The following is a 21,112-nucleotide window of genomic DNA, read 5'->3' on the forward strand; positions in this document are numbered from 1 at the left end:
CATCATTGGCTTGTTCCGCCAACCTGATTTCTTCCTGCCCTTCCAACCAGCCCCACCCTCTATGTGTCCTTTTGGTAGCTAGCTCTCAGGTAGGCGATATTGACTCCTGCTGTGTTTGTGCCATTCCCTTCACTAGGGGCACACATTTCCACTTTCCCCAGTCAGTTAACTTCTGCTTTTTCTTCAAGAGTCTCACGCCTGTTGCTTCTCTCTGGACCGCATTAGGTGGCCCTTCACTCAGCTGTCTGCTAGACAACTTGTACAGTGGCAGGGTACCAGCTCTCAGTACTTTCCCTTGCCTGGAGGACTGTCTAGGGCGGCAGGGCCAGGCTGATTTTTAGCTGAAACTCTTAGCACCTTCCGAGTGCTCAGAATTTGAAAGGGCCCCTAACCTACTTTCCCAATTAAACTAGCCTGCGTGTCCGTCAGTGCTTCTTCACAGCGATACGATGCGACCTGTGCCTGTGGTAAACTTTGGTTAAGGCCTTGGCACCAAGTAGCAAAGGCAAAGAGAAGCCTTGGCAGTGGTGGGCTTTACTCCTCATGCACTGCAGAGCATCTGTTTCTTAGGCCCTACTTGGCTTTTTGGATGTCACTGTAACTTCTTGGTTATATGTTTCTCTTGCCCTGGACTGTGTAGGGAAGGCTACCTCACAGAGTGAGGTGTCATGTGTGCTGCTGGAGCGACAGCCCACTCTGTCCCAAGTCCTGGCGTGATGGAGGAGAATACTTTCATTTCGCCCAGCACCCACAGAGTCCTGGGCCTGGATTTGAGCTCTGTGTTAATGTAACAATGGAGGAAGGAGAGCTGCAGCGAGGCCCTTTGGGAAGGCAAGAGTCAGCACCCTTTGTGCCTTAAAGAGGACAGGCCTGAAGGGGCTCTCTGATCCTTATGTGTATGAGGGACATTGGGGGCTGGAGAGAGGGGACACCAGGAGCCCCCACCTGTAAGCTAGGAAGAGCTAAGGTGAAGTTCAAGCATATCTTCCATTGCCGGGCTGCTTGGTTCATCCTGGGAGCGAGTCAGTTAATCTCTCTCTGCCTCGGGCTTCTCATCTGTGAAATGGTATAATAATGCCCATCTCAGGGGGATGTTATGAGGATCAAGTAGATGAACATATGCTCAACCATGGGAAAAGGTCTGGCCCATTGCTACTGTCTGTATCGTCTGGTGTTCATACCAAGGACTTCAGAAAGATGACCTGGCTCCAGTGCGGCCTGCTAGGTGAGCAGGTATTTCAAGGCCACTGTGGGCTTGAGGAGTGGGATCCTTCACTGTCCTCAAGTTGGTTGAACTGCTTTCGGGGACGCCAACATTCCAGCTGGTAGGGTTTAGATGAGGTGTTTGTTCTGGGCACTGTAGTGTGGAGGGGTTCCTCAGTCTCTTCATGGGGCAGGTAGACCTGGTGCTCTGCTGCAGTTAGTGAGTCGGGATGGTGTAAGTGCAGAGCCTGCACCCCAGACCAATGCTGTTTCTTCTGTAGAGTCTGCTGGGCTGCGGGTTTGCTTTAGAGTTGAGACAGACTGAAGTTTTCCCTTATTCTTGGTGAGAAGTCTTGCTCTAACCTTGACTCCCATGCTTTTGGCATTAACTTGATTAATGCATATGGGGAAGTCTGGGCAAGGGCTGGATAGTGGCGTGGTAGGGGCACACGCAGTACCAGCAGACTAAGCTGCTTCTCTATGTCCCTGTTCTCTCTGGGTCTTCCTAGCCTGGCGTTAGCCATGGTGAGGGTTGCCGGTGAATTGTGTGCCCTTTTGTGTAGTGATTTTATTTGTATTTTAATAAATAAAGCTCCCCTGAAGATCAAAATGTAAAGCTAAGCCACTAGAGGCCAGGGAGTGGTGGCACACACCTTTAATCATAGGACTCAGGAGACAGGCAGATGAATCTCTGTAAATTCAAGGCCACCCTGGGCTACACAAGATCAATCCAGAAACATATCCAGGTGGTGGTGGCTCACACCTTTAATCCCAGTGTTTGGGAGTCACACACCTTTAATCCCAGCACTAGGGAGGTGGAGACAGGAGTGATATGGCTGGGCAAAGAGAGGAATGTAAAGGGGAAAAGACAGGAACTCACTGGAGTGTGGAGTCTGGGGATTTGTGGAGACAGGATCTCACCCATTTGGTCTGAAGATTTGGTAAAAGGTCTCTCTGGTGGTTGGCTGCTTTGCTTTTCTGAGCTTCAGCTTGAATCCCAATATCTGTCTCTGGGTTTTCATCATTTGTGCTATACTTTTTGAGGATTAGGATTTGTTAGTAGGAGACAAAGGTCATAATCTTGGAAAACTGAATCAGCAGGTGTTTATTGGGCCCTGCCATGGATACAGCTGGGCACCAGTATGAGGTGGCATGGGAGGTCCTTCTGTCTATGTGCTGCTTTTATTGGATAATGAATAAAGGAACTGCTTTGGGCCTATAGCAGGACTATATGGAAACAGAACAAGGTGGGGAAAACTAAACTGAATGCTGGGAAAAGAAGGGCAGAGTCAGAGAGAAACCAGGTAGCCCTGCCAGAGACGGACAACAGAACTTTAGCCTGTAAGCCACAGCCACATGGCAATACACAGATTAACGGAAATGGGTTAAATGTAAGAGTTAGCCAATAAGAAGGTAGAGCTAATAGGCTAAGGAGTGATTTAATTAATACAGTTTCTGTGTGATTATTTTGGGACTAACAGCTGGGAACTAACTAGCGGCCTCCTTGCAACAATGAGGTACTTGGAATGACATCTAGTTCCCATACAGGGGGATCTTTTGGCTGCTTGTGGGAGGTGAGCACTTACATAAAATAGGTGGTGGTACATTTGGGCACGGAGGTACAGGCCCAGGGTCTCTATGTACTGTGAGAGTCTTTGAGTTTTTTGGTGCTACTTGGCTGAGAGTTTTATGATGTAATATAATTTCATTTTCCAGTAAAGAGCACATAGCATGGGCTTCACCATCTGGATAGTTACGTATACAGTCTAGTAGTGTTAAGTATATTCAAGTGTTGGGAAAAACATGATCAGAAAGCTTGAATCTTGAAAACCTGAACTTGGAACCGTAGCTCACTCTCTCCAGCCCTGGGAACTGCAGTGTTACCTGTCGTTCCTAGGCGGGCAAACGCTGCAGGCGTCCCAGGCTTGTCTTTTGGTACTGGCGTGTTTTACCTCCTATAATGCCCTCAGTTGGTCTCAGCCGTGGCATGGGAGAGATGTATTCCCTCCTGTGCATGGAATCACAGGTTGAGGCTTGTTCTCTTCTTGACAGACAGTTGGGTTATTCTCACCCCTCCACTACCATATGAACATGGGGGTGAAGCATCTCTGTGAGTTTCTGCCTTCGGTTCTTTCGGATCCATATCCAGCAGTGCGTTGCTGGACCATAGAGTGGCTCTATCTCTCTGTGTTGTACCGCTTCCCATTCCCACCAGCACTGCACAAGGCGTCCATCTTCCCCATGCCCCCCCCCAACGCTTCTTTCTGTCTTTTGATAATAGCAGCCACCTTAATGGGTGTGAGGTAGTAGCTGACTGTAGTGTATTTCTTTGATATTTTCCAGTGCTGGATATTTTCTATCATATTTTAAGAAATGCCCTTTTAAAAGAAAACATTTTGGGGCCCATGAAATGGCTTAACAGAAAAAGATGCCTGCCACCAAGCCTCTGCAGCGAAACGAATGGTGGAAGAGGAGAAATGACTCCTGCAAACTGTCCTCTGACCTCCCTCCCCCGCCCCACATAGCTTCCTCTCTCCTCATACCTTCCTCAATAAACAAACAAACAAACAAACAAACAAATGTGAAATAGGTTAGTGGTTTGTTTTCAGCCACAGGATGAGCCTGGGGTTTTCTGCATGCTCACGTGTGCTCTACTGTTGAGCTTCACCCTGTCTCCTTGGTTCATTTAAATCAATACTGGGAAACTCTTCTTTCTGGTCCACGTTTTCTCAGACTCTGGGGATTTCTTACTGCAAGGCTAGCTGGCCCAGCTCTGCCCCAGCACAAATGGAGAGTGAGTGTTTCCTGTTTGGAACCAGAGTTTGAGGTCCTCATTCTCTCCGGCCGAAAAACCAGCACCTCTTGAAAACACGACTCCATCCCGGCCTGCTGCTTTTCAGTTTACAGATCTTACACAGAGGTGTGCAGGGTGTGTCCTTTCCCATTGCTGCCATAACAAGTCAGGGAAGACATGGTTAACAGCATCGATTTACCATCTTTCACTTCTGGAGAGCTCATGTCTCACGTGGGCCCAAAGACCCGAGGTTCTTCAGGATGCCGTAGGGGGCAGCTCTTTTTCCATCTTCCCTAGCTTCTGGAATGTGCACCCTCTCTGTCTGCCAGGCTTGCATGGTAGCATCTACTCCTGTTCTCCTGACTCTTGGGAAGGACCTTGGTGGTTACATCCGCTCCATTTGGATAATCAGAACAGCAACTTGGACATGGTCTCCTTTGGGACTGGAAATTTCTATTCAATCAACAACGGGCCTTGGCCAGCTTAAGGCACTTTGATAGCAAGGCAACTAATTTTGTGCTTTCTAGCCTCAGACTCCACCCTGGGTTCATGGAATGGCATCTATGGATCTGGACTCCTAGGTTTGAGTGTGGATTTTCCTTGGCCTAAGGAGAGCCTACAGCAAGAGGCTTGCTTTTCTCTGTACCAAGTATGGGGGACAGTGATGAGGGCAGGTGCTCTCTGGGACCCTCATAGTTCTGCCATGCCGAGTCTGGCCCCAGTGCCTAGCTTCTGCTTCTCATCTGGTGTCTTCATTGGGTTTTCTCTCTTCATCTCATGGAGCAGTGAAACTGCCTGGAGCCTGTTAAAAGGGAAAATGGGGCTTAGGGAGCATGGCTCCTGGGTATCAGTTAATTTAAAGGGAAACAGTGTCGTGTAAATGAAAGGCACCACTCTGTTGCCTGTCCACTTCCTCCAGGTCCTGCAGCAAGTTCCTTGGGTCAAATGAAAGGAACTGGCTTTACCCTGTGAGCTGTCTGTACTTGTGGGTTATGTGTAACTCGTGCAGTGGCTCATGTGAAACTTTAGGTATGCTCCAGTTTATATCTGGTACGGCAAACTATTGCAAGCTGCTGACCAGGTACAAGTATGTCTCTCTGTGCCTGGGATGATCTGTAATGGATTGTGTATGGGGACTGGGATGGCTTGCTGCCCTGGGGTAAGTCTTGTAGCCCAGGGTGTGGCAATGAGGGGAAGATCTTTTGAGATGCTCTTTGTTCTGTTTGGGACAGGTGATCTGATCCTGTTGTGCAGGGGCTGTGAGGGGGTGACAGCAGGACAGCTGGCATCCTGCAGTGTCTGGGAAGGAGGACATATTTACCACATGTAAATACATACATGTCAGCCTGAGACAATGTTGCTGTGGAATAGTTAGCCTTCAGTGAGCAGGCATGAGCACGAATGCTCCATATTTGATCCTTATTATATTACGTTGTTCCATTTTACTGATAAGAATGCTCAGTGTCTAAGAGGTTAAGTTAATTTAGGGAATATCCTGCGGTTATAGAGAGCTGAGAATCATACAGAGTTGAGTCTAAGTAAATGCCCAATTCCCATCCACATCTCTCTACTAATGCCACCTGCATTTCCTCGATTAGTCTCCTATCTGAGTCAGGCTTTTGGATATGGAATATAGGAACCATGGATGAAGGGGAGGGAATATCTGTCACTGACACACTAAGCCACAGTCTGGAGAAGGAATAGTTTCAAACTCTGGCCAGCCACATATCAGAAATTCCAGCTGCCTGTAGCTAACCTTCAGCTAATCTGTCCTTGACTGCTTTGGCTTCCAGTCCAAATTAAGTCACAGATTGAAAGAGAAATGTTCCTGGATGGGCAAGCACCTTTCCCTGTGTGTGTGTGTGCGTGTGTGCACGCGCATGTGTGACTGTAGGTGTCTGAATAGGTGACTGTAGCTGTGGTCAGTCTTTCCCAGTAGGTTGTGGCTCCCTGAGCAGCGACTATTTTGTGTAACCACATCATCCACAGCTCCTGCTGTGAGGGGACCCTGGGAGTCATGCACACACTTCTGGGTCCCTTATCCTGTACTTTGTCCTGTGAGGCTACAAACTGGGAGGAGACCAGGATCTACTGTAGGTCCTACCTACAGACTGCAGCTGTACTAGGAAGATGTGCAGAAAGTATGGCAAAGGCCAGGAGCTACACAGACGAGAGTGACAATACTCTATGCCTCCACATGCTTCACTGGTGACATGTGTCAGTGTGTGCACAACAGCTTAATCAAGAGCAAGTCTGTGGTCACGGAAGGGCCTTGCCTCACTGGCCCCTTTCTTGAATGTAAAGGAGCTGTATACTCTTTCCCATGGGGAATCCCTTTACCCAGCTGTGTGGTCACTGCCCTGAAGTCATAATTTCTCCCCATCACAGGGAAGTTGGGCCAAACACTTACCATCCTGAATCTGAACTCCTTCTATAGTTTCATAAGCACCCCATGTTTTTGTCATGGTGCTTAGGGTGCAGAGTGCGCAGCAGGGACCACAGGAACCAAAGCTGTGTTGTGCATCCGTGCTTCATGTTAGAAGCAGGGGCTCCTTCAGCCACCTACTGAGTGTAGAGGTCATTATTCTGCTTCTTCCTGCTCCCGAGGAAGCCGCTAGGGAGAGCAGGTAAACCAGTTGCAGTGCCGTGTAAAGCCAGGTGGGTCGGAGTATAGGTGGTGCGCTCCACTCTCAGAGTCCCGCCTCGGAGATCGAGGAACACCTTGGCAAGTGCTGACGGACACAGCAGGGACTTGGCAGTCAAGTTTATGTCATCATTCACGGAGGGACGTTGGGGTGGGTGTGGGTGTGTAGGGGCCTCCACATCCATCTGGGAAGCTGAGTCCTTCTGACAGCATGTTCCAAACAATACATTCCTCTACCACCCACATAAGAATTCTAGAATCTGATGTCAGGAAAGCATGCAGGACCTTGGAGATCATTTGGTGGACTTCTGTCTGCTGCTGAGTAACTGCACACAGAAGGGAGGTGACCGTGTTCAGGGGTCTTATATACTTGTTCAGGGGTCTTCCTAGGAGAGAGAAGATGAGATCCAGGTATCCTGCTCTGCTATAAAAAATGGAATCAAGAGAAAATGTTCTCCAGGAAGTGGAGCTGGCTGGAATCGTGTGCATGATTGGAAATATGGGTATGAGTTAGGCATAAGTCCATGTTCTGAGCCTTCCCAGACTCCATCCCTGAATCTTCCTTCATTTCTATAGCCCCTGGCCCCAGAAGCCTTCATAATCACAAAACAATGCCAACTGCCACAGGGACCTTGGAAGATGCTGCACCAGGCGAAGTGCTCATAGTGTCTTAAAATGCCTGAGCAGCATGCTGAGGTCATGGGGCTAATGATTGGCACTGCAGAACAGGCCCCGGGGGCTTTCATGATCTTCATCTGTGCCTCTAACCACTAGTCATGCTGCCGTTCCTTTGGGAAGGTAGTTACTGTTATCATTAGCTGTCCAGTCCCCCAAACTCAAGCATTTCCACATGCGACACTCTGTTCTCCTTGGCTTGTTGTCTTCATAGAACAAGACCAGATACACTTTGCCTTAAAGGCTATAATCCTCCTATTACCATGAGGACACAGAGAAGAGGAACATAAACAAGGGACAAAGTCACAGGTTGAAGAGCTTTACAGATGCTACAGGTCTTGTTTCTGCTTCGTACGATCTGTTTTGAGATGCAGAGCAGTGGGGCCTTCAGACTGCTACCTGCATCTTAAGGGTAGTTGTCCACGCCACTCCTCTGTGGCTGCCTTCTGACTTGGCTATTTTAAGCAGTTGAGACAAAGGAAAAGCCAAGCAGCACCGAAGTGCCTTGGCCTTAGGGGACTAGGATTTCTGAGGACACTCTACTTGGTGATATCCATTGTCCCAAGCCTTGACCACACCCAAAGATGAAGGCATCAGATGCTTCCCCTGTCCTAAAGGAGAAAGTGATATTGAAGAGGGACCCCCAATATGACTGGGTCCAGAAAGTGTCAGAACAATTTGAGCAGAAGGAAGAGGACCGCTGGGAGCACAGGGAGGGTGAGATGCAGGCAGAGAGAGCATTCAGAAATTTCCTGAATGCAGGGGATCACCAGTGTGGGCTTAAGGTGTCAAAGAAGTTGGAGGGTTGGTGGCAGACAAGTCAGCCCTAGCCTGGGTGTCACTGGATAAGGCCACAGGCGTCTCTCTGCCTCAGTGTACTATAAACAGTGGTGATGCTTCAGTTCCCAGATTTGAGTTGTCAGGATGTAGAAATGAAAAGGCATTCCTTCATACGTCACCAGAGAAGGGACTCTGGCCAGCTCGAGCGTGGCGAGCATGGCTCCAGCAGGTCTTGTCCTTCCCTCCCTTAACCTCTGCCTTGCTAAAACCCAATAGATTACATTCTGAAAGCTAGTCCCCAAGGTCTAGCCCCTTATTTGGCCACTTCCTCCTCCTGAGGCTGACTATCAAGGTCCAGCTATCAAAGTATTGAAGTTCAGTAATCAAAAATCCATTGGCCCACCTAACATAGCCGATTAAAGTTAAACACCTCATCCTAAAACTGGTTTCCTCTTTATACCTTTATAAATTCCATTTTCCCATGTGCCATGCCTGTCTTTCCTCTATCCAGATGCAGTCCTTTCTTCCCCTCTAGGACAAATATCCCTGCCCCATTCCCCTTGTTCCCTTCCCCTTTTCCTTCATCCTTTATCTCCGGTGTTTGTCTCTTATTTCCTGCCCTCTGTCCCTCTGGGGCAAATAAACCTCCTTTGTGCTGAGAAGTTGGTCTTGGGAGTCTTGGTCCGATACTTTTCCTTTTTGCCTCTTTTTGTACGCAGTGTGGGCCAGCTCCAGTGGGCCAGCTCTAGGAGAGGTGCCAGAGGGGTGTAGTGCTGGTTCCGTGGTCTACCCTGCAGTAGTGTTGGATGAGACCGAAGCTGGGATGATACCCAGCCGAGCCTCTGACGTCTGGTGTTTAATGGCGCTTGAGATGTATTTAGACAGAAGTCTGGTTCGACTCACTTGTGAAGGCATGTTTGTGCATCTGCATGTATGATTTATTTGATATTTGAAAGTAATTTATAACCAAGATTCTTTGAATCCTTCCTTGGTCCTGTGTCACTGCTGAAAGCTCCCAGGAAGTGCTTGTGGAGGGCAGGGCCTGGGCTCCCTTCAGTGTGGGTACAAATTCTCCTTATTCCTGCCGGAAGGATGACTTGGGTATCTTAAAGTGCAAGCTTCTGCTTTCTTATTTGAGCTATAAGGGTTTTTGGGGGTTTTATATACATAGCATTGGTGAGGATTACAATAGGAGCTTGGATAACCTCAGCACAGTAAACTGGAGAGTCTGTACTAGCATGGGTGATGACTTTCCCACAGCTGCACAGATGGGTGCCCCGGGTGTGTCTTCCCTGGCCTATTTACTGCAGCCCTCCCTAAAACCCTATGAGAAATTAGGGAGGAATCTCATATAATTAGGATGAGTGTCTGGACATACAAGTCATGTCCAGTGACCATTCCTACTTCCTCCTCTGATGGAATGGCAGCAGTCCGAGTCCAGCTGTGGTTATCTTTTGTAAGTGGGCACATCTGGTCTGATGAAGACAGTTTGATTCAGAGGACAGTCCTGTCTAATGTGCAGGAATGGAATTTATATCTGGCTTATTTTGCATATCACAGTGTTTTCCCTCATGTTGAAGCACGTGTCAGAGTATCCCATCCAGGGCTGAACAATTTCCCAGTGCAGGCCACATCTTGATAACCCATTGATCCCTCCATGGGCACGTGTGCTGTCTGTCTGTTGTCTCTTGTGAATAGTGCTGCTGTGAGCCCTGGTTCACAAATACCCACTGGAGCCTTTGCCTCTTAAGAATTTTGGGTGTTTGCCCACTAGTGGAGCTGCTGGGTCATGTAATAATCGAATATTTAGTTTTTTGAGGAACTTGCCCCCTGCTTTCCAGCGGCTTACCACTTTTCACACGGCCAACAAGACTTGCGGTATTTTCTTTATTTTTGCCAACATCCGCTACTTTCTACTGATCATGAATGCACTAGTTGTTGTACAGTGTCTCTCTGGCTTTGTGGACTTCCATGTAAACTATGGTGAGCCCAGGATGGAGTCTTCTTTCCTACTCTTCCCAGATGGATGCCCACGGGTTGCCCTTGGCTCTTAGGCATAGACTTTCAGGAGGTTGTGAGTTCCTAGGCACATGCCACCAGAAGGCAGGGAGTAGGGGAACTGGGTACTGCTTCTCCACTGGAAAGAGCCCTACTGTTATTTGAGGGGGGTGTTGGGACACTTAGCTCAAATAATGGACAGGAGAGGCCTTGGTAAGACTGGTTGGCGAGAATGTGAGAGCCAAGTGGTTCCTGACCCAGAGGATTTCTTACAGTGTGTTTAGTATTTCATTCTGAAAACGAGGAGAGCTAAGGATAGGACTAGCAGGGGTGAGTGCAGAGCAGAAGGGAAGGGGCTGGGAATGGCTTTTAGAGCTCTGAGCTTTTGATCTTAGTCTTCCCACCAAACATGGGGATAGACTAGATCCAGATAGCTTTATATTGGGATGGAGCTTATTGCCTACCTGCGGGTTTGTTGATGTTGGTTTTGCTTTTGCCTCCCACCTTGTTGTCTGCCTGTTGGCAGAGGCTTTGGGGGTTAACAAGACAAGTGGGTGTAATCATTGTAAATGTAATGTACATAGCGTCATTATTACACGTACCGGGAAAGTGAAGCAACAAGGGAATGATGTGTCTTTCTTCCACCTTAGTGAGGTTGAGAGACATTAAGGAGAAAGATGAGCAGGCCCGAGTGGCTCTGTTTCTGTACATATATTGTTTTCCAGTGTGGCAGTGTGAGGGGTCGCACCTCCCTTCTTGGCCATGCAGCCCCAGAAGTGGAACAGTTTCAGAGCCTTTCCTTGATGGACTCCTTGGAAAGGGAGCAGCATTTTATGGCCTCTGGATCTCTTTGTCCTTTTGTTTCCTCTCACAAACTGACACTTGATCTGTGCGTGTGGAGCACAACAATTTAAAGAGAAGGGGCTTAACCCAAATGCTTGTGTAGGGAAAATACTAAATAATAGTAAAACGCTATTCATGTTTCTCTTCTCTGGAAGAAGGTAGTCTCCCTTTGTGACCTGAGGCTCTCTGTGTGGGTATCTGGAAAGTTCTTATTAATAGCTATTGCTATTTGAGTAGAACTTTCAGGTATATAATCTCAGTCAGTACTCTGGGTTTTCCTGCAAGGAATAAATACATTGCTAATTCTGCTTTTCAGAACAGTTGACTACGGCCCAGAACAATGTCTGTTTACTTGGTTCTTTATAGACTCAGGGGCCTGGGTGCAGGTTGTGTGTGTGACAAAACTTTCCCTGGAGAGATGCAACACACTTTTCCACTCACCCCAGATAGGGAACCCACAATAGGCCCAAGAAAGTAGACCATCAGAGTCCAGTGGGTTACTCACAGGAGTAGGGGTGAGGGGTTTCTCACAGGAGCAGAAAATGACCCAAAGACGGCTGCATTACCAAAGCTTACCCCAGCATAGATGTTAGCCCACAAAGCTTGGAACAGAGCACAGTGCACACCCTGCAGACTGCGAGTGTCCTTTCCAGATGCCTCAGGTCTAAAGCTCTTCCGGGCAGCTTGTCTGTTCTGTGCTTCTTCCAGGCAAATGGTCTGGTCTCAGAGTCTTTGCAATTTTTCTCTTTTCAGAGTCGTCTTTGCAGCTCAGCTTTCTTCCTTAGAGGAGGACTCTAAGCTTTTGTTACTTACTCTGGCAAGGAGAAGCTTAGTGAATCTGGTCAGTTTTAGGGACTTCCTTAAGCTATTTTTGAGTTGTTTACCTTTCTGCTTAACAACCTTTCTGTAGGATAGAATGTTTCCATCTTCAGGAAAATGTTACACAGTAGCATGAGACCACATAGCTGTGCAGCATGAGACCACATAGCTGTGCAGCTCATGGCAAGATTCCTGCCTTCTCTGATGTCTTGTTCTGCTTGGACTCCTTCCACATCTTGTGGTTGGCTAGATAGTCCCTTGGAGACCTGATCCAACTAGGTGTCCGGGCAGATATAGGAACTTGCCTCACTTCTGATGTGCCATCCTGATCTTTTTCATGGGCATGCATCCGTGGGAACAGAATTGTCTCTGGACCCCATAGAAAGAGAAAGGAAAAGATATGGCTTTTTCTTAGCTACCTTCCAACCTTGGCCACCTTCAGCCCACACAGTTCTCTCCTGGAGCACCTCTGCTGGGAACCCCTGGGTGTGTGCCTTGGCTGTAGGGGGCACAAAATCGCCATGAGTTCATCTAGAGAGTGTATGGAACTCCCTGCTCCTCTCTGTGACAGCAGGCAAGTGTTTTCCAGGTGGAACTGTGCCCCCTATAGACAGGGCTTTCTGCAGTGGGACAGGAGTCTGGTGCTGGTGTGGCTGTGGTAATTCTGGTTGAACCTGTAATCTATATAACCAAATCAGACCTGTTCTCCCTTACCAAAGAATCATTTAATGTGCAGAATTTGGAAAGTGTAATAAAACATGAAAGTTGTAAGGGTTGAACTCTCAGCCATCCTGTCAGGGTTTTGCCAAGCTGCTATGACACTGTCCCCAGACATCAGCTACCCCAAAGCCTTCCTGTTTGTCCAGCATGATGTCTGTCCTCAGGCAGAGGCAATTCTGTTAACTTCAGCATCAGAAATGCTGACATTCAGTAGACTCATTAAACTCACTGAGTTTAGGTGTCTCGTCTCTTGGTGGTGGTTGTGAGCAGCAGAAGTGGAGGTCTCCCTTTCCTCCGTGCCAGGGGAGACATAAAGGAGTATTTTACTGTTCTTGTGGTTTGCCCGGAATGGTTGAAGCCTGAGATTTAGTTGCATGCATCTTCAGGTTTTCCCCTTCATGCCTGCCGGTACTAAGGATGAGGTGGCATTATGATTAGTGTCTAGTGCGGAAAGGTTAACGTTGATCAGGAGCAGATGGGTTTCCTCTGTGGGACTCCCTTTTGGGGTTCCTTATCCTCTGTCTCCTTCTTGAGTTGATATGCTACCAGGAGTGTAGAGAAGAGGTTTCTGTACTGGGTCTGAGGAGGTGTGGGTGCTGTCGGCATGACGGCCTTCTGGTTAGCGTGGCCTTGGGAATGGTCAGGTTCTCCACCTGCCTTCCCTCCTGCCTTTGGCGGGTCACTGGAGGAAGGTGCTCTGTTTAAGACAGTGCTGAATGGGGGAGATGCTGCAGATGCTGTCCCTTCATTATGGAGCTGATGTGATGGCTATGGGCTGCATTTTATCTCGTCTGGAAAGACGAGGAAGAGTTGGGGTGCCACTGTACTGCGTTCAAGCAGTTTGGGTGCACAGCACCAAGACTGATGCATACAAGGGAGGTTTTCATTTCAATCTCCCCTCCCAGCTTCAGGGCCACGATCAGGTTTCTCTCTGCCCATTGAAGAAAATCGTTCCATACTTATCTTTTGAGTGTCGGTGAGGTAAAGATAGTCATGGCCTTGTTGTCTGTTGGATCTGGGAATCCTTATTCTCTGGTCGGTCTCTTTGCAGGCAGTGGTTATTTCAAGATCAGAAAAGCACCCCCATCTATCATGTCCAGACCTCCCCCTCTTAGAACCAAGTGCTTAATGATCTCCCTTTCCTACCTCACACCTCAGTCTTCACCATACACTTCCTGGAGTACTGCCCGACGTGGTAGTCTCCAGACTCATGTGGCTACTCAGGTGGAGATTAATTGAAATGAAATAGAACTTAAAATGTACTTCCTTAGTTGTACCAGAGACATTTCATGTGATCTACAGATACAGTTGTCTGGTACCTACCATATTGGATAATTCAAAATGATGTTCCATTTTAACTATTTTAAAAGTTATAATTGGACCTAGATATGGTAGCTCATGCCTCTAATCCCAGCATTTAGGTGGCTGAGGCTGGAGAATTGCCTTTAGTTTGAGACCAGATTGGGTTAAGTATTTGGGTGGCTAAGGCTGGAGAATTGCATTTAGTTTGAACAGATTTTGTTCTATAGTGAGTTCTAGGCTCAGCCAGGGCTATAGAGTGAGACTCTGTCTCAGAAAGTAAAAACCCCAAGCCCGAACGACAGCAACAAAGCTGCACTGCACAGCTCACTGCAGTAGGGTGACATGTCCTGAGCTGCACTGCACAGCTCGCTGCAGTAGGATGACATGCATGTCTTGAGCTGTACTGCACAGCTCGCGGCAGTAGGGTGACATGCCCTAAGCTGCACTGCACAGCTCGCTGCAGTAGGATGACGACATGTCCTGAGCTGCACTGCACAGTTCGCTGCAGTAGGATGACATGCCCTGAGCTGCACTGCACAGCTCGCTGCAGTAGGATGCTATATCTGGAACTGTGGCCATTTCAGCAGGAAAAGTACTTGATACAGGATTTGAAGCATTTAGAGTGAGCAGGAAGGGTTACAGGAAGAGGCCCTAGGGTGACCCTTGAAGGCCCATGGGGTTCATCCATGGAGAAGCTGATCTGAGCAGGTAATGGGCAGAATCTTGGCTGATTCAAGACCAGGAGACAGGGTCCTCTTGTACTTTAGCTACCAGGTTTGCCCTGGTTCAGGCGAGTGCAGCTCCTGCTTGAGGATGGCTACTGTGCTTTTAGGGGACTATGGGGCCCTTGTCATCATGGGAACTGACATATGTAAAATCCCGGTAGATGTTTGCGAAGGTCTTGGGTAGCTTCTGCCCAAAAGAAGGCCTTTTTGTGCTCAGAGACTCTTGAGTGAACATCAGACTCTAGTAGGACATCATTTTGCAGCGTTTCCTTTCTGGGGCGAGCTGCCTTCTGAACTAGGGTATTCTTCAGGACTCACCAGCTCTATTTGTGGCAGAAGGCACATGACGAGTGAAGATGGCTGTGCTGTTGAAGCTCATACCTCTTCTATGTTTATGGCTCATTGGGGATCTGTGTCTTTACTCAAGGGTGGCGTGGAGGAAGGAGGGGCGGGAATACTGGAAGCTACTGGTTGGTTCTGCTTCCTGTGTCAGAGGTTTTAAGGCAGAATTGTTAAAGCCAGCTCTGGAGTATGGAAAGGAACCACTAAGCAAAGAGCAGAGGGAAGAACATTCTAAGAACATGTGAAGGCACTGTGGCAGACAAGAACCAGGCATGTGTGAGGGATGGAAGGAGTCTCAGATGTAATAAGCTCAGGGGAGTTGGCCTGGGCCGGCATGCACAGGCTTCAAGAAACATGACAGAGAGTTTGGGTTTGAAAATGATTGAAGCAGGAGAATGAGAGGGCCTGGTCTACTGTTTGTATTTCCCAAAAGAGCATTGTGACTGGTTATGAGTGGGGCTTGGGTTCGAGATAGCGAGCCGGGTAAAGAGAGAAATGTCAGGCATTCCTGCAGCATTTCTGGGCAGGCAATGGATGGTGGCCTGGACTAGACTGGTGGCACAGGAGGCAGAAACCATTGGTCACCTCAGAGCTCCTCCCCTGTCCGTGGAACAAATGGAAGGACTTGGTGCTCACGGTGTAGATGGACACTCCCTTCAAGGAAGCTTTTAATGTTTGCCTGTGGTCTACTCCATGTCGGTTACCTCTCTGTCACCGTGAAACTGCCAGAGACTCACGGTTTTAGAAGATTCAGTTCATGGCCTATTGGCTCATGGCTTTCAGGTCTGTGGGAGGCACTGCGTTGTGGTCAGGGAGTATGGCTTGCACAGACCTTTCACCTCACGGTGGCTGGAAAGCAAAGGACAGGAAGGGGCGGGTTATTTTTTTCCCTCAAGGACATATCCCCAGTGAGTCAAGTCAGGTCTGCCACCTTCATGTAATGAAGGTGATACAATATGAGCCCCCGGGAAATGCTTGCAATACAAACCAGGACGATGTTGTGAGTTATCAGGACATTGTTATTATTATAGTCACAACAATAGATGTTGAGCATCCTCTGAGAGAATGAAAACAAACCACTCCATTGTTCCATCACTGACTGGGAGGAAGTGAGGACGCACCTGTCCATTCCCTGAGTGGAATCTCTCTCTAGGCCCTTGCAGGGCAGGGTGATGTGAGGGTAAGGGGTATGTGATGGGGTCCTGTTTGTGTCCTTGTCCTTTTGAGACGAGGCAATACCTACATGTAGTAGGCATGGATGCTGCTGTTTTCAAGGGAGCCCAGTCAGTGGACAAATAGGAGTCCTTTTTCTTATGCTTGGAAGAGAAATATGCTCTAGACCTCTTACCTGTTTCCATGTGGCCTGGTTTGCTGAGCTGCTCTTCTGGGATTTTCTTGGGCACTGGAGCATCCATGGCTATAGCCCAGTAAGGCTAGAGGCAGATCAGACTTAACCGGTGGCATCAGTTCAGCTGGCAGCCAGGAGGCAAAGCTTTGAATCAGCCTTATAATTTGAAAATTGGTCTCTGTGTTGGGTGGTGATTTTGTGCTAATAAAAAGCATCAGAGAAACAATGCGGGCTGCCCTACCTTCGTGGTGTTACTCTGGATTCAGAATCCTTGCTACAGAGATAGGCGTTCCAGTCTCCTGGGACTCCTGGATGGTTGAAGTTCTCATTGTGAGTGGTCCTAGATCCATGCCTAGAACCTCGGGTCTGGATGGAGAAGTGACTTGGAGAGACCAAGCTCACAGTCACCACAGCCCTCATGGAGACTGACCTTGGAGAATACACTTCTTACCTTTCTGCATGTGAACATTTATGATGGAAGTGCCCTTTATCACTCAAAGGCTGTAGCAGTTTTTGAAGATAACTGTATTCTTGTCCCTTGACCAGGGACAAGTTGACATTGCATTCCCTTGCACTCTCAGGCCCATGCATATGTGCTTTCTCCAGATGGCATGTTCCAGAGGTATCCTGGTGTTTTATGAAAATGGCTCTCAATATAAATAAGGAACCCTAGGGAGTATGAGGGTGCTCAGGAGTCCGACATTCAAGAGGCCTGGACATTGGTGGACCCCATGGCTTGTTCAGGGAGACCCTGCCTTTTGCTTAATGTGCCCAGGAACCCTTGCTGGTTTTTAACCAATGCTTTCCACCTTCTTCTTAAGAGACATCCCAGAGCCCTAGTGCTGCTTGGTTTGTGATATGAGGCAACTACTATGTGAGCACTGGTGGGTGCTCGACTAAGGGCCATTGTGATGCATTGACACGAGTAGGAAATTGGGGTGGCGCAAGGCATCCAATAGGGGAACATGGCTGCTTTTATAAGTTTAGGGGAGGATCAGTCCAGGAGCTAAAACAGCATCCACTAAATTCTGCCAATGCCAAATAGAGTCGAGAACGTCAAACTTGCATGCCACAGATAGGACAAAAAGCAGGGAAGAATTAAGTTACAGCCCAGTTTGCCAAACCAAGATGGAACACAGGGCCACTTTGGAATTGGTCACGCCAGTGCAAGAAAATGAAACAGGGATACTTTCCACTCTCAGTCACCAGGGAGGTCCCTGGGAAGTCACCATAGGTGCTCGTATTGGAGATGGTGTTCATTAAATATAGGTATTCATCACTTTCTCCTCTGCCCAGAAATACCAGGAGGTGCAGATGTATTCCTGGGCTGTGCGCACACACACGTGTACATGTGTATAAAGTGTTGAAGGAGCTGAGGAGGGAGGGGTATAGTGTGGCAGTTCACGATGAGTTCTGAGTGCAGCAGAATCTTGCACTGTCTCATTCTGTGACCTTTAGTGAGTCATGTGCTCCTTTGTTTTCTCGTGTGTCGAATGAAGGCACTTATCTTGCCGCTTAGGGGAGCAGCTCCGCTTCAGCTGCCTGGACTAATCCAAACCCATGCTCTTAGTGCTCTGCTCTGGAGTCTTAATAAGGAAACCCAGCTCCCAGCCTTCCTGGGACCTTCCTTACTTTATACGTTGGCATCTGTATATTGGGAGCAGGGCAGGAAATGACAAGCTGTGACAGGGCAGGGCCTTCTCAGTCTAGGAAAGGTCTGTTCTTCACAAGCCTGGTACTCTGGTAAATATGCCGTGTCCCTGGCGTGCAGCAGCTGCCTGGAGCCACTGGGCAGAGCAAAGGAAGAGAGTGGGGGGGGGTTGTGTGGTGAGGTGAGTGTGCCAGGGAAGTGGGTACAATGGAGATGCTTTACCAGGATCTGTGGAATAAAGCGAAGGTCCAATGCGGCAGACAGCAGACAACAGCTGTGCAGGTGGCTGATGACAGCTGGTACCAACACAGGCCTGATGTGCTTGCCTTTATATCCAGTGGGAGATGAGTAGGTGACATCTGTGCATCTCTCACACCTGCCCTCTGTCCACGGTAGACAGTGATAATCTATTATGATAAGCGTTCCTCTTGTGCCCGGAAACGTCTCAGAATCCCTTCATCGCCTTTTTGGAATCTGATGTCAATCATTGGACTTACAGTTGAAATTTATTGCCTGTGGCTGTTGTGTTGGGGAATCCAGACCGACTCTGGAACCCGGAAAGTGTGCTGAGCACTGTGCAAGCATGTTGGTCTGCTCTCTTTTGATTGCATGAGATAACTGTTGCATCTTAACTGAGCAGAAACTAAGTTACTAAAGTGACTTAATCATCTCAGTGGTGGAAGAAAGTGGCTTGGGGAAGGCCCTACCACAAAGGTCCCAATAACTCCCAGGAGTGCCTCCCTGGAACCTCATCGGTATGGTCTTGGAGGGGGGCATTCAACACCCAGATCTCTTCACTGGATAGGAGCTTCCTCTAGCCTAGCCCCCTCCCCGCATTGCGTTTGTCTTTGCTGTTGGAGCTCCAGTCAGTGTTGAGGGTATCCCACTCTTCAGGGCACTGTGTGTTTGCATCGTCGGTTCCTGAGCTGGTGTGCCACTCGTTAGCTTTTTCTTCTTCGTAAGTCCTATACCCTACCCTCGTTTCTCCCTTTCCTTCTTTCCATGTAGCTTTGGAGCCTGCCCTGGCACTCACTCTGTAGACCAGGCTGGCCTCGAACTTAAAGAGATCTGCCTGTCTCTGCCTCCCAAGTGCTGGGTTTAAAGGCATGCACTACCCCCACCTGGTCTCCCTTTTCTTTCTTAAGTAGCCATTTTATTCGTGCATTCTTATAAATATGTTATGGCCCAAATGTTGCCTTAATTTCACCTTCCCTGTACTCATTATCACTATCTGAATGCCAGGAAAGAGCAGTCTCACCTCTTCTGTGCCTAAGTCAAGTCCGTGAGACCAAAGAGCAGAGCGACATGTTCACAGTCAGTTGAACTAAGCCAGGCAAGGCCTAGAATAGATTTCCTGGCTGTAGTTCTCAGCATACATACTAGTGTTTTATGGTATGTTGCCTCCCAAGTTCCCGCAGCAGCCTGATAAAAAGTTTGTTTGTTTTTCCCAAAAATTGTGTCTAGAATCCAAAGTGTGTCCCCTGCTCTTCTTTTCACCATAGCAACGGCTGCCTTTCTCTCGTTGCAGGTTCCAACTATGGGAGCCCACGCCCAGCTCATGCCAACATGAACGCCAATGCAGCTGCAGGGCTCGCTCCCGAGCACATCCCTACTCCAGGAGCAGCGCTGTCCTGGCAGGCAGCCATTGATGCCGCCCGGCAGGCCAAGCTAATGGGCAGCGCTGGCAACGCAACCATCTCTACTGTCAGTTCCACGCAGCGCAAGCGGCAGCAGTACGGGAAACCCAAGAAGCAGGGTGGCACAACTGCCACGCGGCCACCCCGTGCTCTGCTCTGCCTGACTCTGAAGAACCCCATCCGGAGGGCATGCATAAGCATCGTTGAATGGAAATATCCTTTCTGCTCTGGGATGGCTGAGGTGTTCCTTGGATCTGCACTGGGGGTGGGGGAGTGGGGGGCTGGCTTGCACTCTGGGGATGTCAAGTGTAGACTTGTGCTGGTGATATTAAGTTTATCTTATACTTACTGCCTCACCGATGAAAGTTAGAATTCTCGATCTCCCTGCTGGACTCCATGAGTCACTATCTCAGAGGACAAGGTCCAAGAATTTGTTGTTATTACAAGCATCCCTAAACCAAAAATCCCAAATCTCAATTTTCCTGAAGTCTAAAACTTTCATAGTATCAACACAGATGGAAAGTTATCCATTTGATCTTATGTGATAGATTGCAGTCAAAATGCAGGCTCTAAAAATTTGTGTTGTCTGTGTGTATAAGGTATACATAGGACATAAGTGAATTTCAAGTTCAGACTTGGGTCCCATTCCCAAAATTTCTCATGAATCTGAAGAGATTCCAAAATCCAAACATGGATTTAAGCATGAAACGCTTTGAGTCCCAAGCATTTGAGAGATAGGGCACTGGGCCTGTCACCAGTAACTTTAGAGAAAATTGGTGTGTATCAGTGTGGAATATGAACTCGTATCCAAGCTACCTGCCTACATAGTTTTCATTGTTGCTGCATGCTGCTCTATAACTTTCTTTCCTATGGCATGGTGTGGCAGTAGCTCACAACCTGACCTCTTTCTGGTGTGAATGGACCAGGAAATGCATGAGAACCCCAGGGCTTGGCTGCAGAAATTCTCATTCTAGGCTCTGCACTGGAATCACCTGGAAAGGTTTATCAAATTCTAGATGCCAAAGGTCCCACTCGTCCCCAGACATTCTACAGAGTTCTCCAGGCCAGGCTCTGGTATAGCCAAGGTTGAAAGCATCATCTAAAGTAATGTGTATTTACTTTGAACTCACAGGAAGGAGTGGAAGCAGGGGCCCTTAGGAACCGTGTCTCTTAAGGGCTGGAATGTTACCATGGACACAAGTCTTAATGTCTTGAGTATTGAGTTACACTGGAAAAGACCTCAAAGCGCAGCTCTGGCTATCATCAGGGATGAAGTAAGTCACATGAAACTCCCCAGGACACGTGACCAGGAATAGATAGCATTAGATCCCTGACACTAGTGCTAGGTATTTTTTTTTAAAAAAAAAAAAAACTCAAATTCAAATTTGAGTTAAGAAATGAAATTAATTTTTTTTTAAAACTCAAGACTCTTTCCATCTGGATGGAGTGTTCCGTCTCATTTGTGAGTTTCTAGGGAAAGATTTAAAATCCCTGGGTAGTGGTTGGAAGGGGAAAAGAAGACCTGGGTGAAAATAATGTTCAGTGGTGCAGACAGCGCCCATCGGGAATAACGGAATTCCTTTTCCAAAAGCAACTACAACAGGATACTGTTATAGCAGCAAGGGCTACTC

General features: G+C 48.1%; 1 protein-coding gene across 16 annotated transcripts in view; it reads left to right on the plus strand.

Moving 5' to 3' along the window:
• The window catches only part of Cacna1c (calcium voltage-gated channel subunit alpha1 C), a 548,575-nt gene that overhangs the window by 33,133 nt on the left and 494,330 nt on the right, over nt 1-21,112 (plus strand). For all 16 annotated transcript variants that reach the window (XM_038318989.1, XM_038318993.1, XM_038318994.1 and 13 more), the window contains exon 2: nt 19,373-19,696. In XM_038318989.1, coding sequence (XP_038174917.1) covers nt 19,373-19,696 — 324 coding nt within the window. The remainder of the gene's footprint in view (nt 1-19,372; nt 19,697-21,112) is intronic.

Source organism: Arvicola amphibius, chromosome 2, assembly GCF_903992535.2.
Source record: "Arvicola amphibius chromosome 2, mArvAmp1.2, whole genome shotgun sequence".
NCBI lineage: Eukaryota > Metazoa > Chordata > Mammalia > Rodentia > Cricetidae > Arvicola > Arvicola amphibius.